The sequence below is a fragment of the Anser brachyrhynchus genome, assembly GCF_964034855.1.
Source record: "Anser brachyrhynchus genome assembly, chromosome: Z".
Classification (NCBI taxonomy): domain Eukaryota; kingdom Metazoa; phylum Chordata; class Aves; order Anseriformes; family Anatidae; genus Anser; species Anser brachyrhynchus.
The window spans coordinates 11,983,260-12,001,509 of record NC_137697.1 but is presented as its reverse complement, the minus strand read 5'-3'; the positions used below and the strand labels follow the sequence as shown (position 1 = coordinate 12,001,509).

At 37.3% G+C, this 18,250-nt stretch overlaps 1 protein-coding gene across 2 annotated transcripts in view; it reads left to right on the top strand.

Moving 5' to 3' along the window:
- The window catches only part of HCN1 (hyperpolarization activated cyclic nucleotide gated potassium channel 1), a 205,417-nt gene that overhangs the window by 155,515 nt on the left and 31,652 nt on the right, over nucleotides 1–18,250 (top strand). For both annotated transcript variants that reach the window (XM_080573171.1, XM_080573170.1), the window contains one exon: nucleotides 8,928–9,074. In XM_080573171.1, coding sequence (XP_080429297.1) covers nucleotides 8,928–9,074 — 147 coding nt within the window. The remainder of the gene's footprint in view (nucleotides 1–8,927; nucleotides 9,075–18,250) is intronic.

The window sequence follows — 18,250 nt, the reverse complement described above, 5'->3', positions numbered from 1 at the left end:
ATATAGGTTTCCTGGAGAAGGTTTTCTAGGAGAAGTAAGGTGCAATTGCTGAGGCCAAAGTCATTTCACTAAGTGCAAAAGGCGTATCATTCAACCATGATTTTTCAAGTGAAGATACGGGGACTTAGGTGACTTGAAAAACTAGTCAGTGATTGTAGTTGTTGAGTGTTGACATAGTGGAAAAATCTGATATTTTCACTTATTGTTGAAAGGAACTGAAGTAGTTTGGGTCTGACCAGGTATAGATAAGTTCCAGGTCCAGGTAACATATAAGTAACTGCATACTTATTATCATGTAGCACTGAAAATATCATTAGTTCAATGGTTTTCAACTGGTACTGTTCATGTAATTAACTGGTTGGTCACACTCAAAGAGTTACGGTCAATGGCTCGGTGTCCAATTGGAGATCAGTAATGAGTGGTGTTCCTCAGGGATCAGTATTGGGATCAGCACTGTTTAACGTCATTGTTGGTGACAGGGATATAGAGTGCACCCTCAGCAAGTTTGCTGATGACGCCAAGCTGCATGGTGTGGTCAACACGCTGGAGGGAAGGGATGCCGTCCAGAGGGACCTGGACAGCCTTGAGAGATGGGCCTGTGGGAACCTCATGAGGTTCAACAAGGCCAAGTGCAAGGTCCTGCATCTGGGCCAGGACAATGGGGTGAAAAATGGGTAGAGAGCAGCCCTGGGGAGAAGGACCTGGGTGTGTTGGTTGACGAGAAGCTCAACATGAGCCAGCAATGTGGGCTTGCAATCCAGAAGGCCTACCATATCCTGGACTGCATCAAAAGAAGCATGGCCAGCAGGGCAAGGGAGGTGATTCTCCCGCTCTACTCTGCTCTTGTGAGACCCCACCGTGAGTACCGCATTCAGCTCTGGGCTCTGCAGCACAAGAAGAATATGGACCTATTAGAGTGAGTCCAAAGGAGGGGCACAAAAATGATTGAGGGGCTGGAGCATGTCTCCTATGGAACACCTCTCCTCACAGGCTGAGGGAGTTGGGGTTGTTCAGCCTGGAGAAGACGAGGCTCCAGGGAGACTTCATAATGATCTTCCAATACCTAAAGGGAGCCTATAGGAAAGCTGGGGAGGGATTCTTTATCAGGGAGTGTAGTGTTAGGACAAGAAATAATGTCTTTAAATTGTAAAAGCTATTTAGTTTAAATTAGATTATATTTAGATGAGATATAAGGAAGGAATTCTTTCTTATGATGGTGGTGAGGCACTGGAACAGGTTGCACAGAGAAGCTGTGGATGCCCCATACCTGCAAGTGTTGAAGACCGTTTTGGATGGGGCTTTAAGCAATCTGGCCTGGTGGGAGGTGTCCTCACCCATGGCAGGGTGATTGGAATCAGATGATCTTTAAGGTCCCTTCTGACCCAATCCATTCTAAGATTATATGATTCTTTGATTCTATTTCATATTGCTATATGGTTTAATGTGTGTAAGAATGAATTATGTGCTGTAGAAATTGTTAGAACTCTGAGAATTTTTTCAGCTAAAAAGATCAATCAGTTAAAAAATACTAAAAGGAAAGGCCCTGGCAAGCTCAACTTGCCAGTTGAGATAGGTATATTAAAATACGTTGTGAGAGATGAATATTCAAGTTTCTGTTACACTGCTTTTATGTGGATATCGCCTGTATTGGGATACTCTCTTCAGTTCAAAATATTCTTGCCACTTCAGTTGCAGATCAATATTAAAAAGACCTCGCTTCTCTTTACCTGTGACAGGGAGGGTTTATTTTGAAAGCATAAATGTGTCTGCTAAGAACTTCATGTGATTGATATATCATAATATTCACAATTTGCTGGAAGCAAATGTTTTGCTATGTACAAGGATCCCATGAATATTTTTATGGCTGAAACAGCAAGAACGAATTATTAGTGGATGGTGCTTTTCAGTATAAAAATCTGTGAAATATTACTTAACTTTGAAATCCACTTTGTTCTTGCCTATTCCAGCAATTTTATTTGTTAACTGTGCAGCATTTATGGACATTTTCATTTCAGAGATGAGTTCAAAACACTGGGATAAAAAATACTGAAATTATGGCAATGTAATATATAAATCAGATTAATATATTTACTTATTTTGGACAAACAATTCAATATTCATCTTTAAAAAGAGATAGGGATGGAGTGGTCAGACACACAGTATTCCTTCCATTCAGTAAGGTATTGAAAAGACCAGTTAGTTTTAACACGTATGAAAAACAGCATTCACACTGAAAAATACTATTTACTTTTCTCAACATATATGATAATATGTAAGGAATTTGAGAGAGGGGAAATTTAAAGTGCAAAAACAATATATTCTTTGCACATGCAAAAAAAAAAAAGTGTAGAATTTAATGAGGCAAGATACTACAGAAGTGCAATGAGATAGGAAAAAATATTTCATAGAATCATAGAACATCCCACGTTAGAAGGGAACCACAAGGATCCTCAAGTCCAACTCCCGGCTCCACACAGGACCCCCCAAAAATCAGACCATGGGTCTGAGAGCATTGTCCAAACTCTTCTTGAACTCCAGCAGTTTGGTGCTGTGACCACAGCCCTGGGGAGCCTGTCCTAGTGCCCGACCACCCTCTGGGTGAAGAACCTTTCCCTAACTCCCAGCCTGACCCAGCTCCATGTCATTCCCTCAGGTCCTGTCGCTGTCCCCAGAGAGCAGAGCTCAGTGCCTGCCCCTCTGCTCCCCTTGTGAGGAAGCTGCAGGCCACCATGAGGCCTCCCCTCAGCCTGCTCTGCTCTGGGCTGAACAAACCAAGGGACCTCAGCCACTTCTCATACATCTTGCCCTCTCCCCAGGACACATCATGGGTGTCAAAGACAGAGGCAAGAAAGCATTAAAAGTCTCCTGTCAGTGATATGACCATCCTCATCGAGTAACAGTCCAATGTTATCTTTGGTCCTTCTTTCACTGTTAACATATTTTAAAAACCCTTTTTATTGTCACCCACAGTACTAGCCAGTTTCAACTCTAGTTGAATTTTTGTTCCATGAATTATCTCCCTCCTGTGGCAAGCATCTTCTCTTGTAGTCCACCAGTGCTTCCTGACCTCACTTCATGTGTCCATACACTGTCTTTTTCCACCTGAACTCTAGAAGAAGATCCCTGCTCAGCCAAGCTGGCCTTCCTCACCTGCTTGACTTATGACATTTAGGAATTGCCTACTCCTGTGCTCTTAAGAGGTGGTACTTGAAAAGTATTCGTATGGATAACAAAATCATTTAAAATTACCTAAAGTAGGATATGTAAGGTTTGTGATCTCCATAATTCAGATAAGCCAACTGTTATGGAGAAGACAGAAAGGTTGCGATCTTCTCCTTTATAGCAGTCAATTACATCATTATGCATTAACAGGTTTCCTAAAGCAGTCTGGAACATTTGATTTCAAGAAACCATATTGAAGTCAACTGTACCATGTTTAGCGTTTATGAAAATAAATTCATAGTTGGGTATCGCAACACAATACAAAACGATGATGGTCTAATCTTAAAAGTTTTATCTGAGCTTTCTTTTGTCTTTCCTTGTCTTCATCCAGCACAGGCTCTGGTGAAGAGCCTGGATTTCTATTGTTTCTCTCCCCTGGAATGAGAGATAGTTTGTCACTGTGTTTTTGTCTGACATCCCAATAGAAAGATTGTGAAGAAGAGTCTGCTGGACAAATGCACACATGGGTAATCCCTTACTAAATCATCTTCCCTTGAAAATGTAGTCCATGTCAGGCTCCTCCGTGTCAGCATGTCAGGCAATTTGAGATTCAAGGACCGAGTTTTAACACAGTCATTTCTATATTTAATGTAGTCAGTGGTTGTTGTGTGGCATAAGAACAACCCCCAAAAAAAAAAATATAGTCAGGTTTGAAGGAACTTGCTGTGGCTCTAAAATTTATTTCACACAGTTGTAAGAAAAGCACCTGAGGTGCTTTTTTTTTTTTTTTTTTTTTTTTCCTGTATAAACCAAATTAAAACAAACAAACAAGCCAACCAAAATTTTCAATCTAGAAGGAAAGAAATGCAGTGTGATTCAAAGAATCATTACAGAGAAATTATTCCACTCATAAACAGGATGATTTAGGTGTCAGATGGAATGGATTATTCGGGGTCAGCGTCAGCTAAAGCTCTTTAAAATGCAATACAAATACAAAATTTTGACAAAGTTTAACGTCACTGACAATTTTGTACTACTTTAGATGTGAAATCCCACTTAGACAAACCATGAGAAGCTAATCAATATACATATTTATTCAAGGAATTCACAGTCCTAATATGAATTTTTAAAACTTTTTTTGATATTATTCAAATAATTAAATTATCTTGATGTGATCTGGGTTGTTCTCATGAGTATAAATAAATAAATAAATGCTTAAAAGTCAAAGTGCCTACATTTCTAATCAATATTGATATCTGTGGTACCCAAAGAGAAACTTCTTCAAAACTAACTTGGACCAATTTTTTTTATTATTTTTTTTAATTTTTTTCAGAAAACAACCATATTATTTTTGCTTTCTCTTTGTATCTTCATTTAAGCACATATTTTTACAAATAAAATGTGACAAGCTACAGTGACAACTAATCTTGCAAACCCGCAATATTGCCAATAACTTATAGCAGGAAGAACTAAAAATGAATGTGCTTTCCTGACCAGGAACAATATTATAGAAATAAAAAATAAATTAATTAAACAAACAAACAAACAAAAAAAGCAATCATGATTTAATGAAAGATATAACTTGCTGAAGAAAGGAATAAGTTAAATGTTTTGATGGATCACTTCATGTGAATACCAGGATAGAATGTCAAGAAGGGAGGAGTAGTAGCATGAATGATGCAGAATAACACACATAAAAAGATTAGAAAAAGGTTTGTTACAGAGTGATAATATACTGTGCGCTCACAGGATCAGATTTTTTGACAGAGAAAGAAAAGTTTTAGATGGTTAAATATCTCTGTGAGACTTTAAATTTCTAATTGTAGATACTAAGAGTAAATGTTTCTAATATGCAGATGTCCCTATTACGCAGGGAGTTATTCCATTGGAAACATTTTAAGAGAACGTAGTGATAAGAACTACATTCCTACTAGTTTTATTTTTTCTTTTCCCCTAAAATTCTCATGTGTAAGCATAATTTCTGGTAGAGAAAAGAACTAGTTTGCATGGGAGAAAGGACCTGTTCAAATAACAGCACTAATGACAGGGAGCAGTATAAATTGCTGGCAAAGCAAATTGTTTTTAGCGTAAATATTCTCTTCTTCAAGGTTATTCTGATACAAATGTCCTTCGCAACTCTCTTATGTTATACCCTGCATATCTGAAATGAATTTACATTTTTGATTAGCAAAGATTATTCTTTATTAACGTTGCTCAAGTATGTTAGAATGAAAATAAGACTGGGTAGAGGAGTGCAGCCCTGTGCTATGGAGTATGGTGAATTCCTTTCCCTATCTATGTGTTATGACGCATTACATATTCTTCTTGTTTGAGGCCACAGTGATAGAGGGCTGGACAGTGCAGCCTCCTCTCTGGCTTTGGAGAAAATGCAGAAAAGCCAACACAGCAGCCCTCAGTGAGACACACAGAGCATTGGGTGATCTCATCTCCCTTCTCTCCCAATAAATCCATGCCTAAAATGGCTGCAACTGATTAGTAGGATAATTTTATTAGCAATACCTTGTTTATGTCAGGACATGACTGTCTTCCAGTGTCCCAGAACTCTGATTCATACCCAGAATACATGGATAAATTTTTCCTTATCATTGCAGAAAACACTGATGAGCATGCAAATTTAAACCTCATTTTGAAGGATGGGGGGAAGAATTCTTGCTTCAGAGGTGCAAACGAGATGTACAGAGGTTACTTCAGACTTGCGTATTCATCATACATTGTTAAATATTTTCATGCAAAGTAACTTTCTTCTTATTTAGGAAATGTGTGTTGTACATGTGACTCCATCTAATCTTTTGCTACTTTGGAAAAAAAAAGAAAAAAAAGAAAAAAAAAAGAAATTTCAAATCCAGCAGAGACAACAGTGTTCAATTACGCAAGTTATTGCTATAGTTCATAAGGAGCGCATGTACATTGTAGATTCATTTAATTGGTATACAGAGATGCTGGTCCTAATTGAGTCTTCATTGACTATTTCATTGAAAATGGTTAAAATTGCCAAATTAAGAATGAAAAGATGAATTAAAAAATAAAATAAAAGAAGAAGAAGATTGTATACTTAAGGAAATAAAGTTTCTGCCAAGTTTTAACTCACCTGTAAGTCTGGGAGGGGTTTTCTCCTTCTGTGTCTCAGTGTCTTATCCTCTTCAGCTGTGCCACGGATGGTGATCTGATAGCCAAACATATTGGAGAGGACGTACTTTTCCATTTGTGGTTTACACAGTTTCTCTGTTTTGTGGGTCTCAGATACATCATACAGCTTTGTATAGTACAACTCTGAATATGTTAGCTCTGGGACTTTCTTTACTGCAAACTGTGCTATTCAAAAGAGATTTTGAAGAAGGAAAGCAAATGGTCCCACATGATATTCTAATCTCTGAATTGGAAAGATATGGATTTGAAGGGTGGACCATCCGGTGGATAAGGAATTGGCTTGGTGGCAGCACCCAGAGAGTGGTGGTCAAAAGTTCTATGTCTAGGTGGAGGCCAGTGACAAGTGGTGTCCCTCAGGGTTCCTTCTTGGGACTGGTGCTTTTCAATAACTTCACAAATGACATAGAAAATGGGATTGACATAGACAATAGGATTGAGTGCACCCTCAGAAAATTTTCTGATGCCGAGTAGTGCAGTGGATACCAAAGAAGGAAGAGATGCCATTGAAAGGGACCTGGACAGGCTGGAAAAGTGGGCCCATGAGAACCACATGAAGTTCAATAAGTCCAAGTGCAAAGTACAGCACCTGGGTTGGGGCAATCCCAGACAGAAGTATGGACTGGGAGAAGACCTCATTGAGAGCAGCCCTTTGGAGAAGGATTTTGGGGTTCTGAAGGATGGCAGGCTTGACATGAGCCAGCAGTGGGCACTTGCAGCCCAGAAGGCCAGCTGCATCCTGGGCTGCATCAAAAAAGAAGTGACCAGCAGGTGGAAGGAGGTGATTGTGGCCCTCCTCTGCCCTTGTGAAACTCCACCTGGAGTGCTGCATCCAGGTTTGGGGCCCTCAGTACAGGAATGATGTGGCCCCTTTACAGCGAGTCCAGAGGAGGGCCATGAGGATGATCAGAGGGCTGGAGCTCCTATGAAGAAAGGCTGAGCGACCTGATGATATTCAGCCTAGAGAAGAGAAGGTTCTGGGGAGACCTCACTGTGACCTTTCAACACGTAAAGGGCTCTTATAAAACAGATCGAGAAGGACCCTTTACTCAAGTAGATAATGATAGGACAAGGGTGGATGATCTTAAACTAAAAGAGGATAGATTTAGACTAGACATTAGGAGGAAATGTTTGCCCAGAGAAGTTGTGGATGCCCCATCCCTGGAGGTGTTCAAGGCCAAGCTGGATGTGGCCTTGGCCAACATGATCTAGTGGGTGGCATCTCTGCCTATGGCAGGGGCACTGGTGTTAGATGATCTTTAAAGTCCCTTCCAACCCAAGCCATTTTATGATTTTATGATTCAAACAAAGCAGGAGACAGGGCAGAGGACTAGTAAAAGCAACGAAACCTAGCACACAAGGTAAATCAAGTCAGGTCCCCTTAGTCTCCCGGATACTAGCATCTCTGTCTCTTCTCTTCCTTCCTCCTGAGCAATACTTTTACTTTATTCTCTTTACAGATTTTTTTTTTCTTTAATCACTTTATAACCATACACAGCATTAATATGTAGTGTATTAATGCAGCATATCCAGTTTCTGAAATTTCAAACTTTAAGCTGTCTCTGAATGTAACACTAGAGAATTAGACAGACACTACACTTTCCCTGTCTGCTGCATGGACTGAGCTAGAAATGATGGTGGTGCAGTTTCACAACTGTACAGCTGGTAATTTAGGGAACGCAAGACAAGTGTGAGAGTTTGTATTCTAAAACTGTCCTGGTTTTGGCTAGGATAGACTTAATTTTCCTCCTAGTAGCTGGTATGGTAGGATGAGAATAATGTTGATAACACGCTGATGTTTTAATTGTAGCCGAGCAGTGTTTACACTAAGCCAAGGACTTTTCAGCTTCTCACTCTGTCCTGCCAGTGAGAAGACTGGGGGTACAGCAAGAGCTGGGAGGGGACAGAACTAGGACAGCTGACCCGAACTGGCCAAAGAGATGTTCCATACCATATGACATCATGCTGAACAATTAATATGGGATGACTGGCTGGGGTAGGGAGACTGGCTGCTCCCTAGCAGGAGCTGGGCATTGGCAGCAGGTGGTGAGCAATTTCATTGTGCATCACTTGTTTTGTACACATTACCAGTAATGCTATTATCATTATTATTATTATTATTTTCCCCTCTTTTCTTTCCTAATAAACTGTCTCTATCTCAACCCACAAGCTTTCTTTCTTTCTTTCTTTCTTTCTTTCTTTCTTTCTTTCTTTCTTTCTTTCTTTCTTTCTTTCTTTCTTTCTTTTTAATTTATTTATTTTTACTTTCTTCCCCATCCCACAGAGGGAAGGAGGAGGGTGAGCTAATGGCTGTGTGGTACTTAGTTGTTGGCCGTTAAACCACTACAAAAACTTATATATTAATATGGATATTAACATCATGACTAAAGGCAGTTTCCATTATTTTCAGCAGTTGTGCTGTCACTTGAGCAGCAGTAACACTAAACTAATTTTTGTGTTAGGGTCCTCTGGCAAATGGAATCTTTATAAAAGTATATAAAATGTAAGTGGATACATGAATGAGTTTTCATTTTTTAGGTTCCTGACAGAGTAAAAAGCTGTGGAGATTGCTAATTCCTATTGTTTTCTTCTCCTGACAGTATAAACAAGTGGAACAGTACATGTCATTCCACAAGTTACCTGCTGAAATGCGCCAGAAGATCCATGATTACTATGAGCACCGCTACCAAGGCAAGATCTTTGATGAAGAAAACATTCTCAATGAGCTCAATGATCCCCTTAGGGAGGTAAGATTTAAGTATTGAAATGTTTTTTCTTGGTATGGAAAACTTTCACGTCTTTGCAGTTTCTGTGTTAAAATGCTGTTTCTAATACTGTTCTATAAAAATTAATCTGATTTGACCATCTATGTACTCAAGGACCAGAAGAATGAACTTTATATTACACCAACACAAAGAGTAAAATTTTATTCTTTAATTGTTGAGAGAAACTCATGGTCTTCTGCCATTCTTTAAGACACTGGACTAGAATGGTCTTGGATGAAAGGCTTTTCTTGCCCTCCTACTTACTAACAAGTTAGCTGTGCACGCAAAACCACTGACAGACACCAGAGAAGGGAAAGATGTTCTACTTCATTCTGTGAAGAAGAGTCTTTTGTTAAGATGCTCTTAAACTGAGATGAGGAAGAAAAAAAAAAAAAAAAGAAAGAAAAAAAAAGAACTGGATGGTTACAGTTAGGGAACAGATTTCCCAATGAACCCAATGAATCTGTCTGAATTTTGGCAGCAACTTCTGCACTGTGCCCTGAAAACACCACTTGGATGTTTGCTTAGTTGAGCAGTTTCAAATTCTATTTTAGTTACCTCTTCAGTATGCATAGTTTTGTAATGCAGGTAGTGACTTTTTGGTGTTACTAATGGATAATAAATTAGACCCTTTTAAGGTCAGAGCACTTTTTTTTTCTTTTCTTTTTTTTTTTTTTTTCCCTAGTTGGACAGAATATACCATCTTTCATCATGATAACAGCACAAAACTATAACATCCAGGTTATAACAGAGATACCCTAGTTGCATTATTGCAAGAACAAATCTTTGCTGCATTTCTTAATTTTTTTAATGAATTCTGCATTTTATTATACTTTGAGTTTAGTATGGGGTAAGAATTAAATATTTGGAATCTCCACAGGGCATACTTAGCATGATGGAAGTAGCTTCTTATGAAGACATTCAACTAAAACCCTTATTTCCTCACTTACAGTAACCAGAAGAGAAACCACACAAAATACTGCATAGCTATAGCATGAAAATTATCAAAAGCAATGAAAAAGTTGCAGTGCTTTCAATTTCCCTTGTTTTCAACCATTCAAGTTTAACGTACGGGATGAAATTTTTTACAGTTAAGCTTTCTTTAAGGGTAATGACCTTTTTTCAGTCCATGTTCTGAAAACAAGTCTGACTTTTTCTTTTTTTTAGCAGAAAAATAGTTATGCAAGATATAAATTTCATCATTCAACTATTAAAAAGTAGCTAAAGGGTATACAATTAGGAATACAAATCTGGTGTAAAAGTAATTCTTACATGATAAATACCACTAATAAGGTTGTATTTGCTTATAGTAAATGTAAGATTTTTTTTTGGCAAAAAAAGGATGGGTGTTCATTTGACTCAACTTCTGACAACTTTATACGGAGTATTTGTAGCAAATTTGATGAGTAGAATAATGAAAAGCTAAGAAATGTTTTCGTGTATATGGATGAGTGGTGGACTTTTTTGGGTAGCAGCAAATAGAGTCATGTTTGCAGAATCATAAAATCTCATAGAATCATAGAATAGCTTGGGTTGGAAGAGACCTTAAAGATCATACGAAGGGATGCCACCCACTAGATCACGTTGGCCAAGGCCACATCCAGCCTGGCCTAGAACACCTCTAGGGAAGGGACATCCACAACTTCCCTGGGCAACCTGTTCCAGTGCCTCGCCACCCTTCTACAGTGAAGAATTTCCTCCTAATGTCTAGTCTAAATCTACCCTCTTTTTGTTTAAGTGATATGGTTTAGTGGAGGACTTGTTAGTGTTAGGTCAGAGGTTGGACTAGGTGATCTTGGAGGTCTCTTCCAAACTAGATGATTCTGTGATTCTGTGATCCCCCCTTGTCCTATCATTATCTGCTCAAGTAAAGGGTCTTTCTTGATCTTTTTTATAAGAGCCCTTTATGTGCTGAAAAGTCGTGGTGAGGTCTCCCTGGAACCTTCTCTTCTCTAGGCCGAACATCATCAGATCACTCAGCCTTTCTTCACAGGAGAAGAATTATTGTGGGGAATTAACTAGGGCTTCATACTAAAAGCAAGAAAAGGATCCTGAACATTTCTGAATTTTCCAAAGCTCTCCAAGTGTTTCATATCTGAGTAAAGTGATTGATAAACCAAGTGGAAGCTGAGCTGTACTGTTTAAAGCTTATATGAACAGAGATTCGCTTCAATGAAAAGGAACTAAGTTAGACATTTGTTAGAAATTATCTTCACTCTGATTAAGTTAGCTACACTATTTTGGTATACTAGACCCATGGTAATGTAATTGTTCTCACCTATACAAACTCTAACTGTTTTAACCATGCATTGTTGTATGTAGTGTGCTATTAGCTGCTCATAAGGAAAGGTGCTCTCTGAGTAAAGAATTAAAGATCTGTTTTCATTCAACGCAGAAATTTCAGTAGAAAGCACTGAAGAAGCACCCTTCTTCACAGGTAGAGTTATCTGATGGTAGCTGTCCAGCCTTCTGGGGAATCATAGTCAGGAGACTCCTGGCAGTTACATTTCCTGTAGAGGTGGAAAATTTTAATTTGCTTCTGCCAGGTCACACAGGGTTGGATTCATATAACCTATCTGTAGCTCTGTACAAGTTCTGCATCACATCTGAGCTAATCATCAAGCTCCCTCTGCACCTATCCCGCACCCCCCGAGATACTCTCATTATAGAAAAAAAACTAACTAGCTTAGAAAAAAATAGCTACTTCTTCAAACAGATGTTGCCTTGCAAGATAAGCTCCACTTTTTATATATTTACAATTACAATACACATTTACAATTTCCACCTTTCCACACATTTACAAACTGTCTAATTTCCTCATTTCTTGAGGTAGTAAATAATTAGCAAATGGTATCAATTAGCATGCTTCCCTTATATACATATTGGCTCTGGTTCCTCAGCAGATAGAGATGTGAATTTTCCTAAAGTTCACATTGTTAAACTCAGATACATGCTTGAAAATCTGAAATTGTAAGGCCCTTGTCATTACAAGAGCAACAACAGATGGTACAGACAAAAAGAGAGGAAGAGAGACAGAGAGAGAAGGAGAAGAAGAGAGAAAGATAGAAAGAGAAAGAAAGAGAGAGAGAAAAAGAAAGAGAGGGAGAGAAAGAGAGAGAGAGAAAGAAAGAAGGAAAGAAGGAAAGAAAGAAGGAAAGGAAAGAAGGAAAGAGAAAGAAAAAGAAAGAAAGAAAAAGAAAGAAAGAAAGAAAGAAAGAAAGAAAGAAAGAAAGAAAGAAAGAAAGAAAGAAAGAAAGAAAGAAAGAAGAAAGAAAGAAAGAAAGAAAGAAAGAAAGAAAGAAAGAAAGAAAGAAAGAAAGAAAGAAAGAAAGAAAGAAAGAAAGAAAGAAAGAAAGAAAGAAAGAAAGAAAGAAAGAAAGAAAGAAAGAAAGAAAGAAAGAAAGAAAGAAAGAAAGAAAGAAAGAAAGAAAGAAAGAAAGAAAGAAAGAAAGAAAGAAAGAAAGAAAGAAAGAAAGAAAGAAAGAAAGAAAGAAAGAAAGAAAGAAAGAAAGAAAGAAAGAAAGAAAGAAAGAAAAGAAAGAAAGAAAGAAAAGAATGAAAGAACAAAAGAACGAAAAAAGAAAGAAAGAAAGAGAAAGGAAGAAAGGAAGGAAGGAAGGAAGGAAGGAAGGAAGAAGGAAGGAAGGAAGGAAGGAAGGAAGGAAGGAAGGAAGGAAGGAAGGAAGGAAGGAAGGAAGGAAGGAAGGAAGGAAGGAAGGAAGGAAGGAAGGAAGGAAGGAAGGAAGGAAGGAAGGAAGGAAGGAAGAAGGAAAGAAAAAGAAAGAAAAAGAAAGAAAGAGAACGAACGCATACAGCTAAGAGAATTCCCTTCCAAAATGTAACTTGGAATTATAAAAATAAAAAACATAAGCAGTTTCATCTAAGAAAAGAGCATAAGAAAATCCAAACTAGATGAGCTCTGGGGTTTGTCTAAGCCACCAGCCTCCCCAGTAGTGCTTTTAAGTGAAATCCCAGAGCAAGAACAGCGTCAGTGTGGTATTTCCTTTGATAGCTCTTCTAGACTCCAGCTATTTTCAGTTCAAGGGATACTCTGAGACTGATGTGATTTGTCTATTAAGTAATCCTAAATAGAAATCTCTTCCAACTAATTTGTTATTGTTATTGTTATTATTTACTCTCCTTTTGAATCTATGTATTCTTTCTGCAACCACATCATTTGGCAAGGAGCAGAGACCTGTACCCTGCTGCATGAGAAACTACCTATTTTTCTTGGGTTTGAATGTGGCTCGCACAGTTTATTAGGATTTGATGGCCTTTTTTTTTTTTTAAAAAAAAAAAAAAGCAATAGTACAGTCAATTCTAACTCAGTCTTCACATGCCAGTCATGATTGTGTGGCCTTCTAAGACAACATTGTTAAATTGTCGTTTTTGAGGGTAGAGAGTCCTATTCTACTAGATTGTTCTTGCATGGAAGCCACCTTTCCCCCATGATCATCCTTTCTGCCATTTCCTATTTTTTTTCTGAACTCTGCTACATCCTTTCAGAGATTGAAGCACCAAGTCTGCACCTAGCATACTATTACTATAATAATATGAATTATTCCTTTCCTAATAATTCTGAAAATTAACATGTTTTTTTAATCACTGCCAAATACTGAGCTTACATTTTCCTATTACAACTGTACGAGCCAAGTTCTAAGAGGTAACGGATACATTACTTGGTATTTGCCTATGTGTTTTACTTAACTTCGCTCTCCATCTGTAATCTTCAACCAGCACATATGAACCAACTTTTAGTTTCTTTTAACAAACTTTTTAACAATTTTAATAACTGTTACATAATGCCCTTTCTAAAATTAAGCAGAATTGTATGAAGTTCCTAACCTTTGTTGTTACCATAGCAAATGTAAGTATGTTTTGGTACCTATCATAACCTAATGAGTCAGGTATAAGGTTCTGAAAAAGATGCTGCAAACTGCTTTGCAGCTACCTCAAGAGTTGTATTTTGTGATGGTTCCTCTAAGGGAGGTGCTCTCACAAGAAAATAAGGGAAAATTTCTGTTGCTGGATTTATATGCTGATAGTAGCAACTGTGTCTAAGTGAAAACAGGACTAAATGTAGAACTGTTTGATACATGTTGACAAATTAAGTATATTTTTAGAGAAAGTAATTAGTACATTTAAAACATTTAAAATTAATTTTAAATACAATCAGTTCAGTAACTTTACTGTTCTTCCCAGTTATTAACTTTCTCCTTTTCCCCACTAAAACTTTCTTCCTTTTGTAGTGTCTTTCCTTTTATTTCATATTTATCTCTAGAAATCACAAAACATTATATTCTCATTTAGAGTAGACTGTAATCCTGTGAACAAAGGTAGAAACAACTCTAATATTAATAATATGATGCCAAAATGTGGTATGATTAGAGCATACTAAGCTTCACTACTTTTTAATGGTATAATCATTATGATTTTTTGGATACAGACCATCAAACATTAGCATGATACTAAAAAATCAAATGAGTTTATTAAAAAACAATAAAGTGTCAGAATCACTATTAAATTATTGGAGGCTCCAAGTGTTTTGCTTCCATAACAGCATATGTCCATAAATTTAGGGTTATAAAAGATGGAGGGGTAATCATTTCATTCTAATCCACTGTCCATAAAATTTTATGCATTTTTATAAGCGCTGAACCTTGGTATGAAGTTTAAGGAGGGGAACAGGGGAAAATATGTAAAAATTATAGATGAAGTTGTACAGGAAGTCATGTAAGTATCCCTTTTTATAGCTATGTGGAAAGAACAATTGCCTCCTTATTTATTGCATTAAAGAGCTTTTTCACATAGACATGGAGAAAACATAACTTCGGTTCCTACTCCGGAGTACTGAAGTCATGAATAAATTATGCAGCACATCAATCTACAAGAAAAAATGCTGATACACTGGAACATTACTTATTTGACAAATGCTGGGGAAAAAAAAAAATAAACAACAACCACTGGTATTTTTCACAGATCTACATAAGGTATGTCCAAATGATAGTCAGTCTAATATACAAGGCTAAATCAAAGCCCTGAAAAACATCTTTGAAAGGACTGAAATTAACTTTTGTAAATTAAGAACAGTAATAAATAGGCAATGTTAGTGTTGGAAATGGGCAGTCAGTCAGCAGGTGACTGGATTATTGTGTTTTAAGATACTCTGCCTCACCAGATATGACATGGGAAGAGTCTTTGTACACTCATATCCTAGGGATGTGAGAAAATGTAGTTTAATTTCTTTCCTTCATGATGGGGAGTGTGTTTTCTCCTCAATGTGTTCATGTACACAGGTGTAAATGCCGTAGTTGACATAGATTATGAATCACCAACCACTTTCATCACTGCTTCATGTTTCAAAAACTCTGATTAAAAAAAAAAAAAAAAAAAAAAAGCTGAGTCCCTTTGCTTTGTTAGCAAATCCATCCTGAGCTGAGACATATTTTGGCAAGTCCAAAATATAACTGCTTCTAATAATACAGACAACAATATACCAGCAGCTCTCAGTGATTATGATTTTCAACAGGCTTCCTACTGCACCTACGAGATTCTTTTGTAATAATTGTTTAATAAATATTTCAGACATGACAGGTATTTCATAAGCTCTTCAGATATACTAATCCAAACCAAATCCTCAAATCTTATTGCAGTACTTTTGTTATGTAAAAAAATAAGTTATTTGAGGAAAATACTAGACTATCTGGTTGCAAACTAAACTCTTTGAGAGACTTTGAAAGCCAGCTATAGAGGAGTAAATCCAGTCTATACCTGATCCTGTCTGAACTGCTATTCGAGCATCTGGAGAGCAGAATCAGGAAGTTTTTTTTTGGCACCAGGTCCAGTTCATTGAGAGAACATCGTCTAATCCAACAGGAGTGCTGTCCTGCAGAGGATTTCACACTACTGCCCGATTCAGTCCAAGAACACAGTTCCAAGTATCTGTCAAGTCTCAATTTTTTTCTTTTTTTTTTCTTTACTATTTTTTTTTCCCCATGTAGCTTCTGCTAAAAGCCAGGAAAAGTTAATGCACATTAGACAATGCTTCATTCCTATTAAGTCTGAATATGTTATTGCAATTATAAATTGAGTTGCTGGTTTTTAGGACGTTAAAAATAATAACAAACCACTTCAGATGACTTCTCAGTTAGTTTTTCATATGTAAAGACATTCAGTTTTAACACTGTTCTTGCTTTGGTTTGGATAATATTCTCTCTAGTAGGTTTTGGAAAGCTTCAGTTTATTCAGCAAAAACTGAATGAGCTTTTGCCCTAATCTGTGAATTATGTCCGTGAGTCCTTCATGTTGAAACAGAGCAGAAGTTAACAAATGTTCCTTTGAACCCTCTAGAAAATATATAGAGCTAAAAGAAAAATTAAAAAGATTAAAATTCTTGATCCAGGGTTGGAAACTATGTGGTGTGATTTAATTCAAGATTAGGAGATGGAGGATTGGCAACAGGAAAACCATCTTGTATTCTGTCACTGGTACCTGCTAGTTTTCCATTTTCCCCCTTGTAGACTTCTGAAGTGAAAGCTCTTGGTCCTTACATAAGGAGACCATGGGAAAGCAGAAGGCTGGATGCAGCCCTGATCCATGTGGAAACTGCAGTGCAGATAAGACAGGGAGGCATCGTATAGACGTGCCCATGTCCCTTTCCCATAAATCTCTTCCTTGACAGTGGTGAGAAGGAACATCTGTTCCTTCAATTTTTACTGTGGAATTTAAATTCTGAATCCAGAAGCAGGCTAAAATCTTTTGAAGCCTATTTGTTTGGAATTGGTGAAAACTGGTCCATGAAAGTCCCACAAATACAGATTACTGTTGTGTCTCATCAGCAAGAGGAGATAACTGCATCCTGAACTGGCAGATGCAGAAGCAAATGAATGTGCCTATTTTTATGCACCCAGTTACACACTTGGAATGGTAGTAACAGCATATAGAAGGGTGCAAGACAAGGAGAACAGAAAACTAACTACAGAGCATAAAACCTGTTCTGAATGCACACCTATGGATTTATTTTCCATTTGGTACACTGGTGATTTAAGAAGGTAAATCTTGTTAAACCTATGAGAGAACTCAGGTTAAAGCTCTGCACATAATAGAAATACTAGATCATTATTTGTTGTTAGGCAGTGTTGTTTGTTTGTTTATTTGTTTGTTTGTTTTCCGAGTGCCACTTGAACAAAAAAAATAAAAAATAAAATTACATTTTTCTGAATCCTGCACAAAATTCTGTCTCGACCATAGTTTTGGAGTCTTGCTATTATCCATTAAATACTATAAACAAATACTTATATTTTTCCTCCAAAAACTGTCTTACAGGTAAGCCAAAAGTGAAATACTGATTATTTTTTTTTTTTCTGAAGTTTTACTACCTGAAAAAGTGGGGTTCTTTTCATCTGCAAACTAATCCACATAAATGTAATGTCCATATAAAACCCTTTTTCAATGAAGAGTATTTAAGGGAGATCACATGGAAATAGGAATTGCAGAAAAAAAAATGTTGTTTATTCATAAGCTGTTCCTCTGATAGTGCATCTTTGCTTTCCAATGGGCTGGTCTGTGTTCTATATTAGTGCTTTAAATGACATATAAATGAACAGATAATGAAATAAATCATAGATATGGATGCAAGAGGTGTTGAATTACACTAATTTAAAGATAAGCATCTAACACTGGAAGAATGTACTGTTATATATTTTTGGTGATTAACAAGAATCTTCCTCATCTAGTGACTAAACTAGTGTGACATGAGATTGCTAGACATGAGTGGAGTTAAAAGCTGGCTCAAAATATGGAGTCAGGCACTGTGTGTGCAGGTGCAGACTTCCTATTGGTTTCATGGGTTGAGTTCAATGTAATGGTTTTTATCTGTTGTCTCCATCTCTTTCATGATACCTTCACAGCCCTGCTCAGCGGGAGTACTGGATCTGATTCAGCCTCAGTAGCAGTAGACTACTTACTGCTGAGGACTTTCCCTAGGAAGATTTTAATCTCCCAGCTGTGTTTTTTAATTTTCTTATGAATAAATCCATTTTTCATTTCCCTCATTTGTGAAAAATTAAAACTCTGTGATTGGTTGAGAAGAGATTAATAAAGTTCCTAAAGCTCATACAGTTACAAGTCTTATAGGCTGATCATTGTATGCTTGTGCA